This window comes from Molossus molossus, unplaced genomic scaffold (assembly GCF_014108415.1).
Source record: "Molossus molossus isolate mMolMol1 unplaced genomic scaffold, mMolMol1.p scaffold_m16_p_4, whole genome shotgun sequence".
Taxonomy (NCBI): Eukaryota; Metazoa; Chordata; class Mammalia; order Chiroptera; family Molossidae; genus Molossus; species Molossus molossus.
Window position 1 is genome coordinate 84,273,074 of NW_023425377.1, and position 21,120 is coordinate 84,294,193.

The window sequence follows — 21,120 nt, forward strand, 5'->3', positions numbered from 1 at the left end:
CTGTGTGAAACAATAATGGCAGAAAACTTCCCTAACTTGGTGAAGGAAACAGACATACACGTCCAGGAAGCACAGAGAGTCCCAAACAAGATGAACCCCGAGAGGCCCACACCAAGACACATCGTCATCAAAATGCAAAAGGTTCAAGACAAAGAGAGAATCTTAAAAGCAGCAAGAGAAAAACAGTTAGTTACCTACAAGGGAGTCCCCATAAGGCTGTCAGCTGATTTCTCAAAAGAAACTTTGCAGGCCAGAAAGGAGTGGCAAGAAATATTCAGAGTGATGAAAACCAAGAACCTACAACCAAGATTACTCTATCCTGCAAAGCTGTCATTTAGAATCGATGGCCATATAAAGACTTTCCCAGACAAGAAAAAGTTAAAGGAGTTCATCACCACCAAACTGTTATTATATGAAATGATGAAGGGTCTTTTTGAAGAAAAAGATAAAATATATGAACAAACAAATTGGCAATGAATACATATCTATCGACAATGGAATCTACAAACAAAATGAACAGGCAGAACAGAAACATTCTCATAGATACAGAGAACATTTTGTTGGTTGCCAGATGGGAGGGGGGTTGGGGGAATGGGTGAAAAAGGTGAAGGGATTAAGAAGTACAAATTCATTGTTAGACTGACAAAACTCAAAGGGAAAGGGGTTGGGGAGTGGGAAGAAATAAACCAAAGAACTTATATGCATAACCAATGGACACAGACAATAGTGTGGGAAAAGGTGGGAGGGGGCGGGAGTGGGGCAGAGGGGGTCAATGGGGGGAAAATGAGGAACATCTGTAATACATTGAACAATAAAGATTAAAAAAAAAAAAAGACAGGCATTATACTTTGAGTAGTCAATCTTTTTTGAATCACATATCTAATCTGACCTTTTACTAGAAAAAGGCATTTGTGTACACATTGTGCAAATAACTTACAAATATACATAGTGAAAATGTAAAGAAATACAAGGGAAATATAAAAAACTAATTCAGCAAGATGGTTAATTATGGTGGATTGAAAAGAGGTTAAAATTGAGAGGTAATTCACAGAAGGCTTAAATTATATTGGTAATGATTTGTGAAACTTCATAAAAGCCTTTTATTCTTTAAACCTTTCTGTATGCTATATTGTTTTAATTTTGCTCATTTTTCTAAAACTTTATAAAAACCTTACTGCTCAATAGAGAACCTGGGGTTCCAAATCAGTAGCCAAGGACTGAACGTGGCCAAGACCTGTTTTGTTTATACAACACAATGTTTTGTTTTGCATTTTAACTGTCATTTGAATGCCCTCAGGCAGGGGTATGCACTCCTCAATTAGCCAGAGTCACCACCATTTTCCTTATAGTAAATGAGTTCTTTAAAAGCAAAAGAAATTGGAATCCTCACACACTGATGGTGGGAATATAAAATGGTGCAGCTGCTTTGGGAAAAAAAAGGGCTATGCTCAAAATGTTAATCACAGGCCTGGCTGGTTTCACTCAGCAGTTAGAGTGTCAACCAGTCAAGGGCACATGCCTGGGTTGGAGGTTCAATCCCCCCCCGCCCCCAGGATCTTGCAAGAGGCAACCAATCGAAGTGTCTCTCTTACATTGATATTTCTCTTTCTCTCTCTCTATCTCTCCCCGCCCTCCCTCCCTCCCTTCCACTAGATAGATAGATAGATAGATAGATAGATAGATAGATAGATAGATATAGATAGATATCTATATAGAGAGATATATCTCCTCAGGTGAGGATTAACAACAACGACGAAATATTAAACATAGAGTTACCATAAGACACAGCAATTCCACTCCTAGATATGTACCTAAGAGAAAAGACCCAGCCGGTATGGCTCAGTGGTTGAGCATCTACCCATGCACAAAGAGGTCGCAAGTTTGATTCCTGGTCAGGGCACATGCCCAGGTTGTGGGCCAGATCCTCAGTGGATGGCATGCAGGAGGCGGCCAATCAATGTTCTCTCTCATCAATGTTTCTATCTCTCTTTCCCTCTTCCTTTCTTTCTCTCTAAAAATCAATAAAGGAAAAAAAAAAAAGAAAACATATGTCCACACAAATTTTCACAATAGCATTATTCCTAATAGCCAAAAAGTTGATGCAACCCAAATACACATCAACTGGTGAATGAATAAATAAAACAGAATTCAATGCAACATTACACCACCATTAAAGGGAATGTACTGATAAACGCTACACCAAAGATAAACCTCAAAAACCTTATGCTGCCCTGGCCGGTATGGCTCAGCGGTTAGAGCGTCGGCCTATGGTCCGGAGAGACCCGGGTTCAGTTCCCGCTAAGGGCACGTACTTCGGTTGCAGTTTGTCCCCAGCCCTGGTTGGTCGTGCGGGTGGCAGCCACTCGATGTGTCCCTTCACGTCGATGTTTCTCTCTCTCTCTCTCCCTCCCACTCTATCTGTACAAAAAAATGGAAAAATATCCTCGGGTGAGGATAAAAAAAAAAACAAAAAACCTTATGCTAAGTAAAAGGAGACAATTACAGAAGACCACAAATTGTATAATTTCATTTATATGAAACATACAGAATAGGCAAATCTCAAATCTATAGAGACAGAAAGTAGATTAACAGGGTAATTAAAATGTCATATAACCACCCTGGCCAGTTTGGCTCAGTGCTTAGAGTGCTGGCCAGTGGACCAAAGAGTTTCGGGTTCGATTCCAATCAAGGGGGCATGTACCTCAGTTGTGGTTCGATCCCTGGCCCTGGTTGGGGTCGTACAGGAGGCAACCAGTCAATGAGTCTCTCTCTCTCCCTCCCTCCCTCCCTCCCACTCTATCTGAGGGTCAATGGTAAAATATCCCTGGGTAAGGATTAAAAGAAAATAATAATAATAAAATAAAATGTTATATAACCTTCACATTAGATAATTGTATTGGTTACACAATTCAGTAAATACATAATGTCAACCAGTGGTCATCAGTGCCAATTCAACATCAATAAGAATCCCCAATTTGGGGCTAGGAAAAGAAGACTTGAATCAGTGCAAACAGCTCAATAGTGTTACATTTCAATTATGAAACAGCACAGCTGTGGAAGGCATGGCTATGAGGCAATCCTCAGGATGAGATGGCCCTCAACCCCTCTCTGGCTAGGCAGTTCTGATTTGCTCTGGTCACTCTGGTCTGGTGTGCCAAGATGGCTCTATTCCACTCTGCAGAGTTGTCTTTGGGGTTCTAGCTCCAGCCTGGAAAAAATGCAGCTGTACGAGCAGAGGAAAAGTGTATGCCCCTGAGCCAGAGGGAAGCTGACTTAAAGAAAAGTCCCTTGCCCTGTCCCCTGATTGGTCTCTCGTGCAAATGAAGGCTCCAAATCATCAGTTAGATTTGTCCAAAAAGCACTGTCCTGATTGGTCAATGAAGATGCTAATGAGGTTATAGCTACACAGCACTGATTAGACAGGGAAAGTCTCAGCCCCACTGGTTGAAATACAACTCCAGAAACTCCTTTATATTGGTTGGCTCAAGTGGCAGAAACAGAGTGCAAGCAGGCAAGTCAGTGTGGAAGGCAGGCAGTTTAGTGAAGAACTTCCTGTTCAGCAATGGCTGCTAGCCTCTGGGGTTGTTTTTTTTGGGGGGTGGAGGGTTTGTTTGTTTTTTTAAAATATATTTTTATTAATCCTCATCTGAGGATATTTTTCCATTGATATTTTAATTGATTTTTTTTTTGAGAGAGAGAAAGAAACATCAATCAGCTGCCTCCTGCATGCCCCCATTGGGGATCAAGCCCACAACATGGGCATGTGCCCCAACCAGGAATCGAACCAGGACCTCTTAGTCCATAGGACGATGCTCAATCCACTGAGCCACACCAGCTGGGCTCCACTGATATTTTAGAGAGAGTGGAAGTGGGGGAGGGAGAGAGAGAAAGAGAAACATCAGTGTGAGAGAGACACATCAACTGGTTGCCGACCCTAACAAGGGTTGGGGATTGAACCTGCAACTCAGGTACATGCCCTTGACCAGGAATTGAACCTGAGACCCTTTGGTCCTCGGGCTGACACTCTAATCACTGAGAAAACTGGCCAGGGCTGTTTTAGTTTTTTTAATTTGACCCCAATTAGCCACCAGGAGCCCTTCTCAACGGGTATTTTCTTTGTCAGGGTCAACATTAAAAAAAACCATTCAACTGTTTACTCTAAAGGAATGGATTATATGATATGTATATTATAGCTCAATAAAGTAGTTTAAAGATAAACAAACCAAAGACAACCATTCATTTCTTAGAGTTTATGAATCATATTGACCCCTAAATATAGTTCTCAAATTGTGGTATGATGACTCCTGGTGGTCCCCCAGAGCTCTTCAGGGGTCTTGAGGTCAAAACTATTTGCATAATACTGAAACATTTGCCTTTTCATTGTGTTGATATTTGCACCTAATGGTGCAAAAACAATGGTAGGTAAAACTGCTGACACCTTTGGCATAGGAACACCAAAGCATACCAGTTTCAGGTAGTCATTGCATTCTTTATCACCACACACCACACCAAAAAAACCAAAATCATTTTCACATCAGTGTCCACAATAAGGAGTAAAAATTACTCATTTTGTTCAGTCTCAACACACACATCTTTTTAATATTATGTGTGACGAACTGGGAAGTAGCTATGAAGCACTTCTGCTACAGACCAAAATTTTAAAAATGTGATTATATGAGTTGTGAGCCAAGCTAGTCACTTTTTTAATAGAACAGCATTTTTACTAGAAACGACTATTGGTTCCTATGGGAAAATGCATTCCCATTTCCAAACTCACTTATACATAACTTTTATAACAAAACTGTTTCATAAAGTGGAGGCTGCTACTCTCCATGGGAAATCACACCTTACTCCCCTTTAAAATATTTTAAGTATCTTAATCAATCTTTTAGCCTGAGTAAGCAGGAAAGGCCTGTTTGGTGGGTAGAGGAGGGAATGAGGCAAAAGGCAGAAGATAAAACTTGGCCTAGGAAACTAAGTATTTTGAAACCTCTCCCCCTCCAGGCACTCACAAAGATAGGTCATGTGACCTCCTCTGGCCAACGAATTCTAAGCAAACAGAAGGGACACATACCACCTTTGGGTGGAAGCCTTTAAGAGCCAATGGAGGGGGGTGTATACGGGAGATAAATGGTGATGAACGGAGACTTGACTTGGGGTGTTGAACACACAATACAGTGTACAGATGATATTTTATAAAATTATGCACCTGAAACCTGTATAATTTTGTTAACCAGTGTCACTCCAATAAATCCAACAAAAAGGAAAAAAAGTTTTTTTAATAAAGTTAAAAAAAAAACTACTTTGTCCTATCATGGCGAAGGACTAACTAGTATTAACATTTTATTATAGGAAAAAATTTTCGTAAGTTTTAAGATATAACTCAAACAAAATAAGGCTTAAGGATTTGTCATTTAAAACGGGACTGTTCTACATTATGGTACTATTCTAACTAGTTTCAAAAGGGACTTAAAATACTTCTAAATGCTAAGAACCACATAATGAGAGTTACACTTGTAAAAATCTACTAAGAAGTGCCCTGGCCAGTTTGGCTCAGTTGTTAGAGCACTGGCCAAAGGACCAAAGGGTCTTGGGTTCAATTCTAGTCAAGGGCATGTACCTCGGTTTCGCTTCAGTCCCCAGTCGAAGTTGTGCAGGAGGCAACCAATGTCTCTGTCTCTCTCTCTCTCTCTTCCCCTCCCTCTCCCCCGCCCCCACTCTATCTGAAGATGAATGGAAAAATATCCTCGGGTGAGGATTTGAAAAAAATATCTACTAAGAATAGATAACAAATTGGTCAACTAAAAGATGATTGTACATATGTTGCTAAAGAAGATTTGGAAAACCCCAAGGACCAATCTAGAAAACTAATTTGACGCAAGACAAAGAGGTAATTCCAAAAAGACATCTAATTGTACTAGTAGTGGTATAAGCAGTATATCTGCATATGAGAAAATAAATAGATCAAATCTACCAGTGTATACCCAGTACTATATGTATAAGGAAAAGGCTGATCTGGTGTATTTCAGTCACTAGAGTATTCGAATTTCATGCTGTGGGATAGAAAGTGTTCATCCTTAATCTTTTCAGTATTTGATAAAACATCCCTTTGTTCTTACCCATGTTCACAAGCAATGTTTTGACCTGGTTTCCCAAGCTAGTTGATACTAAAAAGGGAAGCCCAGATTGTAAGGATTAATATTTTATTTACTGTAAACATAAAAGAAAGGATCCTATCTAACAGATGGCATGTTAGTCCCTAAGAGCCTTATCAACTTTGGGCAAACTAGATAGTTTCTGACTTTGCAAAGCTGAAATTTTTATAGAACTAGGTAATTTCTTGATAGGCATGTATTCTTAAGTATTGAATACATTTTTGTTGAAAAATTTTTTCTTCCTTTAGGAAGTTATGTTCCAGCTCACTAAGCATAGTATGGACTACAACTTAAATCTAGGCCGTAATAACAATAACAGTAATACTCATATAATAGCTAACATTTATATATGGTTTGTTATAGATAAATAGGCACTGCAATTTTACATATTTTAACTTGTTGAATCCTCATAGCAATCGATAGGCAGGTAGTATTATAATCTGCCCTTTACAGATGAATAAACTAAGGCAGAAGACAATTAAGTGAACTTCCTCGATATCACACATGTTAAGTGCTGTAGCTGGGATTCAACCCAGGATGTCTGGCTTCAAAGTCAGCATTTTTTTTTTTTTTTTTTTGATTGACTGATTTTTAGAGGGAGAGGGAGAAAGATAGAGAGATGAATAGAGACACAGAAACAGAGACAGAGATGGAGACAGAGATATCGATATGAGAGAGAAACATCAACCAGCTGCCTCCTGCACTCCCCAAGTGGGGATCGAATCTGCAACCCAGGTTTGTGCCTTGATTGGGAATTGAAACTGCCATCAAAGTCAGCATTTTGATCTCATTAGCCTTGTACTATCAATTTTCTGAATTTTAAGCATCTTATTTTTCAAAACAGTTTTGAAATTCCATATATATCATAGCAAAAATGTTTCCCAAATCCCCATGATTAAGCTGTTAAACTGGAAATGGTTTACCTACTCGTTTTTCCATGACTTCTATTAGTTTTAATAAGCATAAACATCAAATTATGAAACTTTCATAAGTTTATGCAAAATAATTCAGAAAAATATATAAACCATTGTTTTAAATTTATCTATGTTCACTTTCTAAGTATTCTAATTTTAGTTGTCAAGTATAGATATAAAATTAGTCACAGTTGTAGATTAATAGAATTGGATACTATTCTAAAAGCAAGTAGCTTTTAAAGGAAAAATATTAATTTGAGCCTTTCTGACTAGTGACTCAAATCACTTACATGTTAATTTCACATCCCTGGCTCTTGGCTACAAGCACAGGTCCTACAAAACTACAATTTGTTTTATGGATTAGTCATTCTATAAACTAAACTATAACTAATCCCATATCATATAAAATAGCTATTAATTTGTGCTTTCCTATTTTTTCTCAAATTTAATGAAGTGAACAAATACCACTGAACTGCTACATTCCAAAATTTCTATTTTTCTCTTTTCACCTTGATATTACATTAAAAGAAAAAGCACTTCTCATGTGGTGGTATTCTGTTATAACTAGCAACGTCCTGGGCTTTATCTGGGTTATTGAAGTATGTTTAACGAAAATTCATCAGGTTATATATACTTTTCCATATGTATATTACATACATCAACAAAAAGCTGTTTTTAATAAAAGCTGTGCTTTCTCCCTGGCCGGTTTGGCTCAGCGGGGTTGGAGCTTCAGCCCACCAACCAAGGAGTCTCGGGTTTGATTCTGGTCAAAGGCACGTACCTTGGTTGCTGTTCACTTCCCGGGCCCTGGTCAGGGTTGTGAGAGAGGCAAACTAGTCAATGTGTCTCTCTCACACTGATGTTTCTCTCTCTCTCCCTCCCTCCCACTCTATCTGAGGATCAGTGGAAAAATATCCTCCATTGAGGATTAAAAATAAAATAAATAAATCAATAATTTTTTAAAAAAATAAAATTTAAAAAGCTGTGCTTCTTAACACTACTTCAACAAAAACCATCACATATCAACCTTATTGGAAGCTGTCATTGTTAAATTCTTCATCGGATGGTACTCTACAGCACTGAGTAATACTCAATTTGTATTTTCAGCATATAGAAAAAAAGAGCCATGCAAGATATTCTATGGAACCAAAAAGTGCTTCTTAATTCTTTCACAAATCCCTGAGATTTAAAGGGAAATAAAACTTTTTTTTTTTAGCTTCTATGTGCTTATTTTATTCTCAAACATTGTCATATAAATTACGGCAAACTTGTGGCAGACTGTTTCCAAAGACAGCCACAACAATACGTATCCCATCCCAACTGTTGTTTTATGTGACAATGATGTTCCTACATTGAGAGATGAGTCTGTTTCCTCCTCTTAAAACTATGTAGTTTTATACCAGCCTTGAGCAAGAAACTGTGACAGAAGTGACATTGCATAACTCTCAAGGTTAGGGCACAGAAAACAATATTGCTTCCTTACTCTCTCCAGATGTCTGTTCTTGAAACCTGCCCCCAGATTGTGAGTAGGTGTCCTGCCCACTGCCCCAGTGACATCCCCAGCCAACAAGCAGCATCAACTCCTAGGCTGGGGTGACAGAGCCTTGTCCAGATGATTCCAGCCCCCAGCCTTCAAGTCTTCCAGCTAGGCCTCAGACAACATGGAGCAGAGCCAACTCCCACTGGGCCCTGTCTGAATCCCTGACCCAAAGAAACCATAAGATAATAAATGATTATGGTTGTTTAGCCACTGGGCTTCTGACGTAACTGGTTATGCAGTAATAGAAAACTAACCCTTTATAAGCAAGAAACAGGCAGATAACCATGCTAGCAACCGGCAAAGCCAGAATTTTCATCCAAGTCAATCTATGTAAAAGCCCAAACTCTTTCTCCCACATGATATTGCCACGTTTGTTCAGAGGTGCCCACATTTCCAAATAAAGCAACAGTCTACAGACTGAAAAGTCTAAGAGCAATAAACAGCCCCCAAAATTAATAATTTCAATTAAGCCCAGCCAGTGTGGTTCAGTTGGATTGAGCGTTGTCCAATGGACTGAGAGGTCCCGGTTCGATTCCTGGTCAGGGCACATGCCCGGGTTGAGGACTTGAAGCCCAGTAGGGGGTGTGCAGGAGGCAGCCAATCAATTTTCTCTCTCACATCTATGTTTCTATCTCTCTCTCCCTTCCTCTCTCTCTAAAAAGTCAATAAAAATATATAAAACAATAATTTCAATTAATACTCTGGACAATGGGTCACTCAATTAGCAGGCTCAAAATTCCAGTATTATTTCTCACACATCTATAGCCTTCACACTCTAATAACAGCATATCTGATAGTATCCACATTCTAGACATGCTGAAGAAGTATCTCTACATCAATAACAATAAAGATGACCATTTATAGAACACTTTACAAAGCACTTTAACAATCACTAATTTGATCTTCAGAAAACACCTCTCTGAGACAGGTAAGATGGGCATCACACAGATGAGGCTCAAAACAGTGAAAAATAACTAGCTATATACCCTGGCTGGTTTGGCTCAGCAGTTACAGCGTCAGCCCTCAGACCAAAGGGTCTGGGGTTCAATTATCGGTACTTGGGCTGCAGGTTTGATCCCCAGCCCTGGTAGGGGTTGTGCGGGAGGCAACCACTCAATGTGTCTCTCTCACATTGATGTTTCTCTCTCTTTCTCTCCCTACCTTCCACTCTATCTAAAAATAAATGGAAAAATATCCTCGGGTGAGGATTAAAAACAAATAACTATAACAATACAGTTAAGTGAGGATTCAATTTCAGATTTTCTGACTCCAGGTCCAGTGCTTTTGTCAACTCATCTCCAAAAAACATTTATGGTGAACATATTTCCACCCACAACATTGTTTCTACAAGTATTTATGAAGTATCCACTTTGTGCAAAGCATCATGGCAGGCACTGTGCTCTCCACTTCGAGGGTCAGTACAAAAACATTTCTGATATAGCTAATCTCTATAAAAAGCCAGTCTTTCCCCACTCAGACCCTTTCTCTACATTGTCAACTGACAACTTTTCCTAATCTACCTCCTTAATCACAATATTCAAAAATTGTCAAAGGTGACATCTTATCCATAAAAACACTGGACAAATTTCCTGATCTGCTTTCAAGACCTTCTATAATTTAATCCCAGTTTATTTAATAAAATTAATTTCCCTGTATTTACTGAGGAAAAGAACACAAATTAATCTCTTCCTTCTTCCCCAAATTCCCTTTCTTTACACATTCTTACCCTCCCTCTTGTTCATACTATGATCCAAATCCAAAAATGATGCTCAAGTATTCCTCCTCAAGCCCTGACAGAGTCCCTTCCCTCCAAGACCTTGACATCTACTAGAGAAATGCAATGAACAATATAAAACAATATATATTAACTGAATTGGGTAGTAGAGATTATAGTTTACAGGAATCCTAAAAAAGAATCACTGAGTGTACTCTCCCTCTCGGGACCACGCCCAGGCCTTTCCCTTCGCCGCTCTTCCCCCACAGGCCTGCATCTCCTAAACTCTAAGGGACCCCAGGAGACATGCAACCAGGGGAACAATGGGCAGCAGCAGCTAATCCTGTTCTAACCCCAAACCTGTCCCCAAGGCCCCCTTTCTCTGACCCTCCAGTGAGCTGACGGCAGCCCCACCTTAGCTCACTTCTTTCCTACAATGTTTCCGGGGAGCCAAAGCAGAGCCCCGCCTAGGCTCTCTCCTGTTGCTGTTCTCTCCTAAGCCCTTCCTTGTTCACTGTCCCAGCTTTAATAAACGTACTCTCAGTCTGGCCGATGTGGCTCAGTGGTTGAGCAGCGATCCATGTACCAAGAATTCGCTGGTTCGATTCCCGGTCAGGGCACATGCCCAGGTTGTGGGCCTGATCCCCAGTGCAGGGCATGCAGGAGGCAACCAATCGATGTTCTCTCTCATCGATGTTTCTATCTCCAACTCTTTCTCCCTCTCCCTCCTTCTCTCTCTCAAATCAATAAAGAAAAAATATTTTTTTAAAAAGTACTTTGTAGTACTAATAAAAAAATAAATATACTCTCGCCCTGGCCGGTTTTGCTCAGCGGTTAGAGCGTTGGCCTGCGGTCCCGAGAGACCCGGGTTCGGTTCCCGCTAAGGGCATGTACCTCGGTTGCAGTTTGTCCCCGGCCCTGGTTGGTCGTGCGGGTGACAGCCACTCGATGTGTCCCTTTCACATCGATGTTTCCCTCTCTCTTCCTCTCTCCCCCTCCCACTCTACCTGAACAAAAGATAGAAAAATGTCCTCAGGTGAGGATAAAATAAATAAATAAATAAATAAACTCTCAAAAAAATAAATAAATAAAATAAAATAAAAAAGAATCACTGAGGGTTGCAGAAATGCCTTCAGGTAGAAGGCAGCAGTTGAAATGAGCTGACTGACACACAGGATTCGAAGTGGCAGAAGTAAAAGCAACCTAAACTGAGGAACAACCTAAAAGACCTTCCCTTCTACCCCACTTCTTCCCATTTGCATCTCATTTAACCCTCCAGCCAGTACCATCTCCTTCCAGAAGCCTTCCTCGGTTACCTCTTCTCTGAGCTTCTAACAATCTAAGAAACTCATCCTGGCACGTAGTCATTCTACATTATAGATCTCGCCTCTTCAACTTGACGGCAATATGTCTCTACGTAGTCAGCATTCAATATTTGCTAAGATGAACTTATTTCATCAGCCACTGTAGCTTTCAGTCATTTAAAAATCCATTGATCATAACACTGTTTCTTAACTTACCGAGCATCTCCTTTGGAAAGATTAGTATTTACAGGATTAAGAATAACCTTGTTTGCATCTACATCCACCACACATTTGGTATGCAAGTCGACTTCTGTAGATTAAAAAAAAAGAAAGAAAAATAGTTATATTTAAACTACTTTATTTCAGAAAAAGCATTTGACAAAAATCCAACACTTTTTTCATGATTAAACACATTCAACAAACTAGGAATAGAAGGAAACTTTCTCAACCTGGTAAAGGGTATCTACATATAACTGCAGTTAACATCCCACTTAATGGTGAAAGACTGCACGGCTTACCTTCTAACATTAGGAATAAGACAAAGATGTCTGCTACTGCAGCTTCTACTCAGTACTATACTATAGAGGTTCTGGTCAGGGTCATTAGGCAGAAAAAACAAATAGCCCAGCCAGTGTAGCTCAGTGGATTGAGCATCATCCCATGGACTGAGAGGTCCCCGGTTCAATTCCCCATCAGGGCACATGCCCAGGTTGCAGGCTCGATCCCCAGTGGGGGGTGTGCAGGAGGCAGCTGATCAATGTTACTCTCTCATATCAATGTTCCTATCTCTCTCTCCCTTCCTTTCTTTCTAAAAACGAAAGAAAGAAAGAAAAACAAATAAAAGGCATCCAGATTGCAGAGAAGTAAAACTATCTCTATTCGCAAATATGATTTTGTATACAGAAAATTCTAAGGAATCCACTAAAATACTATTAGAATATACAAGTTTTAAAAAGTTGTAGAATACAAGATAAATATACAAGAATCAATAGTGTTTCTATACACCAGCAATTAAAAATCCAGAATTAAGCCCTGGCCGGTTTGGCTCAGCGGTTGGAGCATTGGCCTGCGGTACAGAGAGACCCGGGTTCGGTTCCCGCTAAGGGCACGTACCTCGGTTGCAGTTTGTCCCCGGCCCTGGTTGGTCGTGCGGGTGGCAGCCACTCAATGTGTCCCTTCACATCGATGTTTCTCTCTCTCTCTCTTCCTCTCTCTCCCTCCCGCTCTATCTGAACAAAAAATGGAAAATGTCCTCGGGTGAGGATAAAAAAAAAAAAAATCCAGAATTAAAGTTAAGAAAATGTCATTTATATTAGCATCAGAAAGATTTAAATACTAAAGAATAAATTTAAAAGAAGTGCAAGACATGTACACTGAAAATTCTAAAACACTGTTCAAAGAAACTAAAGATTTAAACAATTGGAAGGACATTTATGTTCATGAATGGACAGACTTAATACCATTAAGATGGTAATACTCCCCAAATTGGTCTACAAGATTCAAGGTAATCCCTATCAAAATCCCAGCTGGCAGCCCTAGCCGGTTTAGTTCAGCGGTTGGAGTGTCGACCCAAGGACCCAAGAGTCACAGGTTCAATTCCAGTCAAGGGCATGTACATCAGTTGTGGTTCAATCCCCGGCCCTGATTGGGGTTGTGAGGGAGGCAACAAGTCGATGTGTCTCTCTCACATTGATGTTTCTTTCTCTTTCTCTCTCTCTCCCTCTCTCCCCCTCTACCTGAAAAAAAAATCAATGGAAAAATATCCTCAGGTGAAGATTGGGAAAAAAAAATCCCAGCTCGCTCCTCCCACCCCCCCGCCAAAATTAACAAGCTGATCCTTAAATCTACAGGCAAATGAATGAGATCCAGAATAACCAAAACAATCTTGAAAAAGAAAAACAAAGCAGAAAGGCTATATTCACCAATTTCAAACTTACTACAAGACTACAGTAATCAAGACAGTGTGGTACTAACAATAAGGATCAAAGGATAAACAGACAAATCAATGGAACAGAGAATCTAGAAATATACTGTCACATTTAGAGCCAAATGATTTTGACAATGATGTCAAGACAATCCAACGGGGAAAGTATAGTCTCTTCTATCAATGGTGCTGGGACAACTGGATATCCATTCACATGCAAAAGAATGAAGTCAGACCCCTTCCTAATACCATATGCAAAAATTAACTCTAATAGATCATAGACATAAATGTTTAAGAGCTAAAACTATAAAACTCTTTGAAGAAAACATAAGGGTAAATCCACATGACTTGGGGTTCGGTAATGGTTCTTAGGTACCAAAAGCACAAAAACAAAAGAAAAACAGATAAACTGGACCACATCAAAATGAAAAATGTCTGTGCTTCAAAGGACATCAAAAGAGTAAAAAGACAACCCACAGAATCAAGAAACTATCTGTCAATCATATACTTAATAAGGAACTTTCATCAGAAAATAGAAAGAACTCTTACAACTCAATAATAAATAAAACATATAAATAACCCAATTATTAAATGGGGCAAAGAATCTGAATAGACATGTCTCTAAAAAAGATACAAAAATGGCCAATAAGCCCTGGCCAGTTTGGCTCAGCAGTTAGAGCGTCGGCCCGCGGACCAGAGAGTCCCGGGTTCAATTCCACTACAGGCACGTACCTCAGTTGCAGTTTGTCCCTGACCCTGGTTGGGGTCATGTGGGTGGCAACCACTCGATGTATCTCTCTCATGTCGATGTTTCTCTCTCTCTCTCTTCCTCCCTCTCTCCTACCCACTCTATCTGAAGACAGATGCAAAAATTGTCATTCGGTAAGGATTAAAAAAGGCCAATAAGCACAAGATGCTCAACACCATCAGACACTGGGGAAATGAAAATGAAAATGACAATGAAATATCACTTCACACCACTAGCATAACTATAATAAAAAAAGAGATAATAAATAACAAGGATTTGGGATAACCGGAACCTTCATACATTACTAGTGGGAATGTAAAATAGTGCAGTCACTTTGGAAAACAGCCTGGCAGTCCCCGAAAAGTTAAACATAGAGTTAGCATATGACCCAGCAATTCCCACTCCTAGATATATACCCAAGAGAAATGGCAACCTATAGCCACACAAAAGTTTGCAAATGAATGTTCATAGCAGTATTATATGACTATTCATAATAGCCAAAAGGTGGAAACAACTCAACTCTCCATCAACCAATGAATGGATAAAGGTGCTAGATACATAAAATGAAATAGTATCTGTCAATTAAATAAGTACTGATACATACTACAACATGGATGAAGCTTGTGCTAAGTGAAAGAAGCCAGTCACAAGAGACCACATATTGTATGATTCCACTTATTTCAAATTTCCAGAATAAGCAAATAGAGCACAAAATAGACTAGTTATTGCCTAGGGCTGGGGAGTGACTGCTAGTAGATATGGTTTTCTACTGGGGGTAATGAACATGTACTAAAATTGATTATGCAGACAGCTGCACAACTAGCATGATCATAATAAAAACCACTGAATGGCCCTGGCCAGTTTGGCTCAGCTGTTAGAGCGTCAGCTTAGGGGAGTGAAGAGTCACCAGTTCCATTCCCGGTCAAGTCAAGGGCACATACCTGGGTTGCAGGTTTGATCCCCAGCCCTTGTCGGGGTTGTGTAAGAGGCAACCAATGGATGTTTCTCTCTCTCATCGATGTTTCTCTCTCTCTCTCTCTCTCTCTCTCTCTCTCTCTCTCTCCGTCCCTCCCTCCCTTCCACTCTATCTAAAAAAGCAATGGAAAAATATCCTCAGCTAGCCTTGCCAGTTTGGCTCAGCGATAGAGTGTCAGCCCACGGACCAATGAGTCGCGAGTTCGATTCTGGTCAAGGGCATGTATCTCGGTTGCAGTTTGTCCCCAGCCCTGGTCGGGGTCATGCAGGAGGCAGCCAGTCGATGTGTCTCTCTCACATGGATGCTTCTCCCCCCCCCCCCCGCCTCCTTCCCACTCTATCTAAAGATAAACAGAAAAATATTCTCGGGTGAGGATTAAAAAATAAATATATATATATAGATATAGATATAGATATCCTCTGCTAAGGATAAACAACAACAAAAAAAAACAACAAAAAGAAAATAAAAGTGAATGGATGAATTGTATGATATGTAAATTATATCTCACTAAAACTCTTTTGAACATATAGGCCATGTTTATGGTCTCATATTTTTATATTCTTATATTTTTCTTACCCAAAGTATGAAACTTTCTGTTTGCCTTATCTCCACTACCCAAAGATACGATCTAAGAAAGAAACTGTACTACACTGGAATCATTTTGTATTTCCCAAATAATCTTGGCCAAATGTCACACTATCATTATAACTTTAAAGTGTTTCTAGTGCCAGGAAATGTCATTCCTTTCTCTTTTTTTTAACTTACATAACTGAGACAAGCGCCAAAAAAAAAAAAATCTTTCCTTGTGCCTGCCACAACTTAACTTTTTTGTATCAGCTATTCTGCATTAGTTCTCAGAGATATAACCTAGAAGTACAAAACATTTAGTGGTCTTTTCATTTTGGCCCATACATTTTTCAGGCAAAAAGAACTGAAAGGAAAACATCAGAGCTATGTTTTACCTAGATGTGGAAGACTAACCACCAAAAAGGTGTATGTTCCACTAGCAACTAGCATTAATGCTTTGTGTTTAAATCCACTCTAGTTTATACCAGAATGTGGCAAGAAAGTCTCAGCCACACTGCAAAAACTTTTCAAACATGCAATTTTATTTCTTCCTTATCCTTAGGCCCAGAGCTCAACAAAGTTTGCAATCATCATACTTTGTTAATACTAGCCCTTAATGGTCTCTGACCGTATTGTACTGGCTGGCCCCTTACAGTCAAATCTGTATTATAACAAATGCATTATAACTCTCCGGAAACTATACTGTGACTCAATCTACTATCTCACCACTCACCACAAAGTTGGTTATCAGTTTCTTGCAACAACATTTGGTCTGAGCAGAGGTGTTGCATGTATAGCTCTGTATATATAAGTATACATCTAGAACGAATGCCTGAAAAACTGCAAATCAAATATTCCCCTCTCCCCTGCAAAGTAGTACTATGCCTTCATTTCAAATCATCTTGAATTGAGAAGGGATCCAAACATTTTTCTTCAATATTTGCATGCTTTCCCCCTATCCCCTATACAGTTCTTTTCTGTTCCCCTTCATTACTTCACTAGATACAACTAATAATTTGCAAGGATTAAATGGCATGATAGAGGAACCAATCCCTGGAAAATCCTATATAATACTAAGAATCACCTAATAACTAATATATCCAACCTGAACTTAATTTGTCCTCAAGAGTGCAATACTTACAAATGTTCCCACATCTAACTTACATCAAAGGCAGCCTTTAAAATATAAACAACTGTCTTCACTTCTTTATTAGCTCAGTTTTAATTATCAAACAAAATTCCCACCCCAGCTCTGTTAATTGATACATAGATATATATATATCTACATATATATATATAGATATATAATTTTTTTTTTTCCCATCCTCACCCGAGGACATTTTTGCATCTATCCTCAGATAGCGTGGGAGGGAGAGAGGGAGGAAAAGAGAGAGAGAAACATCAACATGAGGGAGACACATCAAGTGGTTGCCACCCGCATGACCCCAACCAGGGCCGGGGACAATGTGCAACTGAACCCGGGTCTCTCTGGTCCGTGGGCTGACGCTCTAACCACTGAGCAAACCAGCCAGGGCAATACATAGATATTAAGAGAAGGGTTTTCACAAGACTGTTTAGAGTATGGGTGGAATGTCTAAGACACAAACACCCAAGCAAATAAATCAGTGAGTTTAAAGGTCAGGAATATGACAGAATTTTAATATAAAATGCTATAGCTAGTGTACTATCAAATGCTACTAATTGGTTTAATTAAATGTATGACCACAAGATTCTAAATATGATACTTTCTCCATGAAAAACTTCTTGCTCTATACAGTTAGAAAGCAAAGCAGTGATTAAATAGCAATAACAAATTTAGGCCTTAATGTGAATTTTAAATTTTCTTTAAATTAAAAAAAAAAAAAATTCTAAAGATAAACATCTTCCTCCTCGTTTGGAACAATACTTAGATTAAAAAGATAAGCGTTGGCTGCTATTCATTGCCTTTACAAAAATAGCATTGAAGTACACCCATGTTCACAGCATTATTATTCACAATAGCCAAAAGGTGGAAGCAACCCAACTGACCACTGGCAAATAAATGAATAAACAAAATGTGGTATCTACATGTAACAGAATATTATTCAACCTTAAAAAGGAACAAAATTCTGCTAAAACACAAATGAACCTTGAGGACATTAAGCTAAGTGCAACAAGCAGTCACAAAAGGACAAATATTGTACGATTCCACTTACATGAGGTACCTAGAGCAGTCAAATTCATAAAGCTAGAAAGCTGGATGGTAGTTGCCAGGGGCTGGGTTATAGGGGTAATGGAGAGTTAATGATTTATAGGTACAGAATTTCAGTTTTGCAAGATAAAAAAAGTTCTAGAGATGAAAAGTGGTGATGGTTGCACAACAATGTTAATGTACTTAATGTCACTGAACTGTACACTTAAAAATGGCTTAAGATGGTAAATTTTATGCTATGTATACATTACCACAATAAAAAAAATAGCACCAAATACTCATCATTATTATAATAAGTAACACATGGGCAACAGTTCATTCCTAGTGAAGCCTAAAATAATGAGATTGGGATTTAATTAGTACTATGTCTGGAAACCAATAAAAAATCAGAGTGATCTTAAAGTTAAGTAGTAATATAAGTTCATGACTAATCAAGTTTTATTTATAGTACTCAGAACCATGAATGCTTTGATGTATCCACAGTCCTTAAAAAGAAAAATTTACTTCACTAACGTTAAAGATCCCACATTATTTCCTGAACAGGATCCCTTTCTAGGTCAAGTTCCTCAAGATGAATATTAAAATATGTACAGCTGATAATTTAGCTTATTCAGCCAGCAAATTAGTCACCTTGCAAAGTGGACAATAATTTGAAACAAGTCTTCCTTCAATGAATAAATCAGCTATTGCTCATTCCCCAATGACATCATAGTAAAAGATGGGCAGGACCTGGGAGATTCCCTTTACATAACTCATGTTCCATCTGAGAACATGCATCATTCTCAGGGTGAACAAAATAATTCTGAATTGCCTATTTAGTACTCTGCTTTTTTAATTCTCCAGAAAATTAATAATTATTTTTAAATCAAATCTACTACTCGGAAATATATATATGCCTCCCTTTTCCTACCAGTCATGTTTCTAAATGGCTAACTATAACTTACTCTTAAATTCATGATTTTTAAAAGGAAGAGAGTAACTGATTTGCAAGACTCACATTTTAATTAAATTGTAAACCTTGCATGCTATATATGGTTCTATTTCCAACTAATTTGTGACACATGCCTAATATTTTTACATGTCTATGCTCGCTCATATAAACAAAATATTCATCGTTAATATTTCATGTATAAAGAATTTGTTTTCCCAAGTGGAATGTAATATTATTATTATTGGCTGCATAGGCAACATGACTTATACTATGCTTATAAGTTGCTTGGGACCCCCATAAAGACCACTGATCCAGAGAGAAACAAACTTAATGTGATGCCACATAGGTAAAAGCAAACTGGTGGTTTGCTTTCCAGTAAGAGATATATAAAATATCCTAATAACCTACTTTTACGTTTTTACCAATGAACATAAAAATCTATTCAATAAATAAAAGATGGAAATATAACTAAGCTCTAATACGGGTCAAGAAAAGACTGAGGAATGAAGGAAGATCCAAGACATGATGGCTGATAAGGAGAATAGAGTTTATAGTATGAAAATATCTAAAATAATCTATGTGGCCCAAAATATAAAATATGTATATTCAAGAAACTAATCAACTTCAGAAGGCTAGGAAATAGTTATTTAAAACTTATAAGGCAAAACCAGAATAGCCAAAATAATCTTGAAAAAGAACAAAACAGAAAGACTACACTCACCAATTTCAAACTTACTACAAAGCAACAGTAATCAAGATAGTGTGGTACTAACATAGGGTAGACATATAAATCAATGGAATAGAACTGAGAGTCCAGAAATATACTGCCACATTTATGGTCAACTGATTTTCAACAAGGGTGCCAAGACAATCCAATGGGGAAAGTATAGTCTTTTTAACAAATAGTGCTGGGACAAAGGGATACTAACATTCAAAAGAATAAAACTGGACTTCTACCTCACACCACATTAAAAAATTAACTCCAAATGGATCAAAGACCTAAATATAAGAGCTAAAGTTATAAAACCCTTAGAAGAAAACAGAGGCATAAATCCACATGACCTTGGGTTAGGTAATGATTTCTTACATACAACATCAAAAACATAAACAAAAGAAGAAGAAAATAGATAAACTGGACCAGACCACATCAAAATGAAAAACTTTGTGATTCAAAGGACACCATTGAGAGAATGAAAAGGAAACCCACAAGAAATCAATAAAACATTTGCAAATCATATATCTTATAAGAGACTGGTATCTAGAATGTATAAAGAGGTCTTACAGCTCAATAATAAAAAGACAACCCAATTTTTATTTATTTCTTTTAAAATACTTTTTATTGATTTTTTTGTTTGTTTGTTTGTTAGGGAGACAGGAAGGGAGAAGGAGATAGAAACATTGATGTGAGAGAGAAATATTGATCAGCTGCCTCCTGCATGACCCCCACTGAGGATTGAGGTCAAAACCCTAGGCATGTGCCCTGACCGGGAATTAAACCAGGACCTCTCTGTCCATGGGACAACACTCAATCCATTGAGCCACACCAGCTGGGCAAAAGACAACCCAATTTTTAAATTAGGATTTGAATAGAAATCTCTCCAAAGATACACAGACGGTTAAAAAACACATGAAATGTGCTCAATATCATTAGACACCGGGGAAATGCAAATCAAAACTACAATGAGATACCACTTCACACCCACTAGGAAGGCAATAATCAAAAAAGAGAAACAATGACAGTGTTGGTTTGGACATGGAGAGACTGGAAACTTCATACATTTTAGTGGGATTGTAAAATGGTGTAGTCACTTTGGAAAACAATTTAATAGTTCCTTAAAAGTTAGAATTACTACATGACCCAGCAATTCTACATCTATGGATATAGATATAGATATCCAAGAGAAATGGAAATTTCTCTACATCTGTAGAAAAACTTATATACAAATGTTCATAGCAGTATTATTCATAATAACCAAAAAGTGAAAACAAGCCAAATGCCCATCAACTGATGAATGGACAAACAAAATACAACATATCCACATCACAAAATATTACTGAGCTTTAAAAAGGAATGAAGTATTGGCCCTGTCCAGATAGCTCAGTTGGTTAGAGCATCTACCAGATACACCAAGGTTGCAGGCTTGATCCCCAGTCAG

General features: G+C 38.4%; 1 protein-coding gene across 1 annotated transcript in view; it reads right to left on the reverse strand.

The window, feature by feature from the left end:
- The window catches only part of KIF13B (kinesin family member 13B), a 209,586-nt gene that overhangs the window by 177,592 nt on the left and 10,874 nt on the right, over nucleotides 1-21,120 (reverse strand). Inside the window, exon 2 of the mRNA XM_036240641.1 lies at nucleotides 11,844-11,937. Coding sequence (XP_036096534.1) covers nucleotides 11,844-11,937 — 94 coding nt within the window. The remainder of the gene's footprint in view (nucleotides 1-11,843; nucleotides 11,938-21,120) is intronic.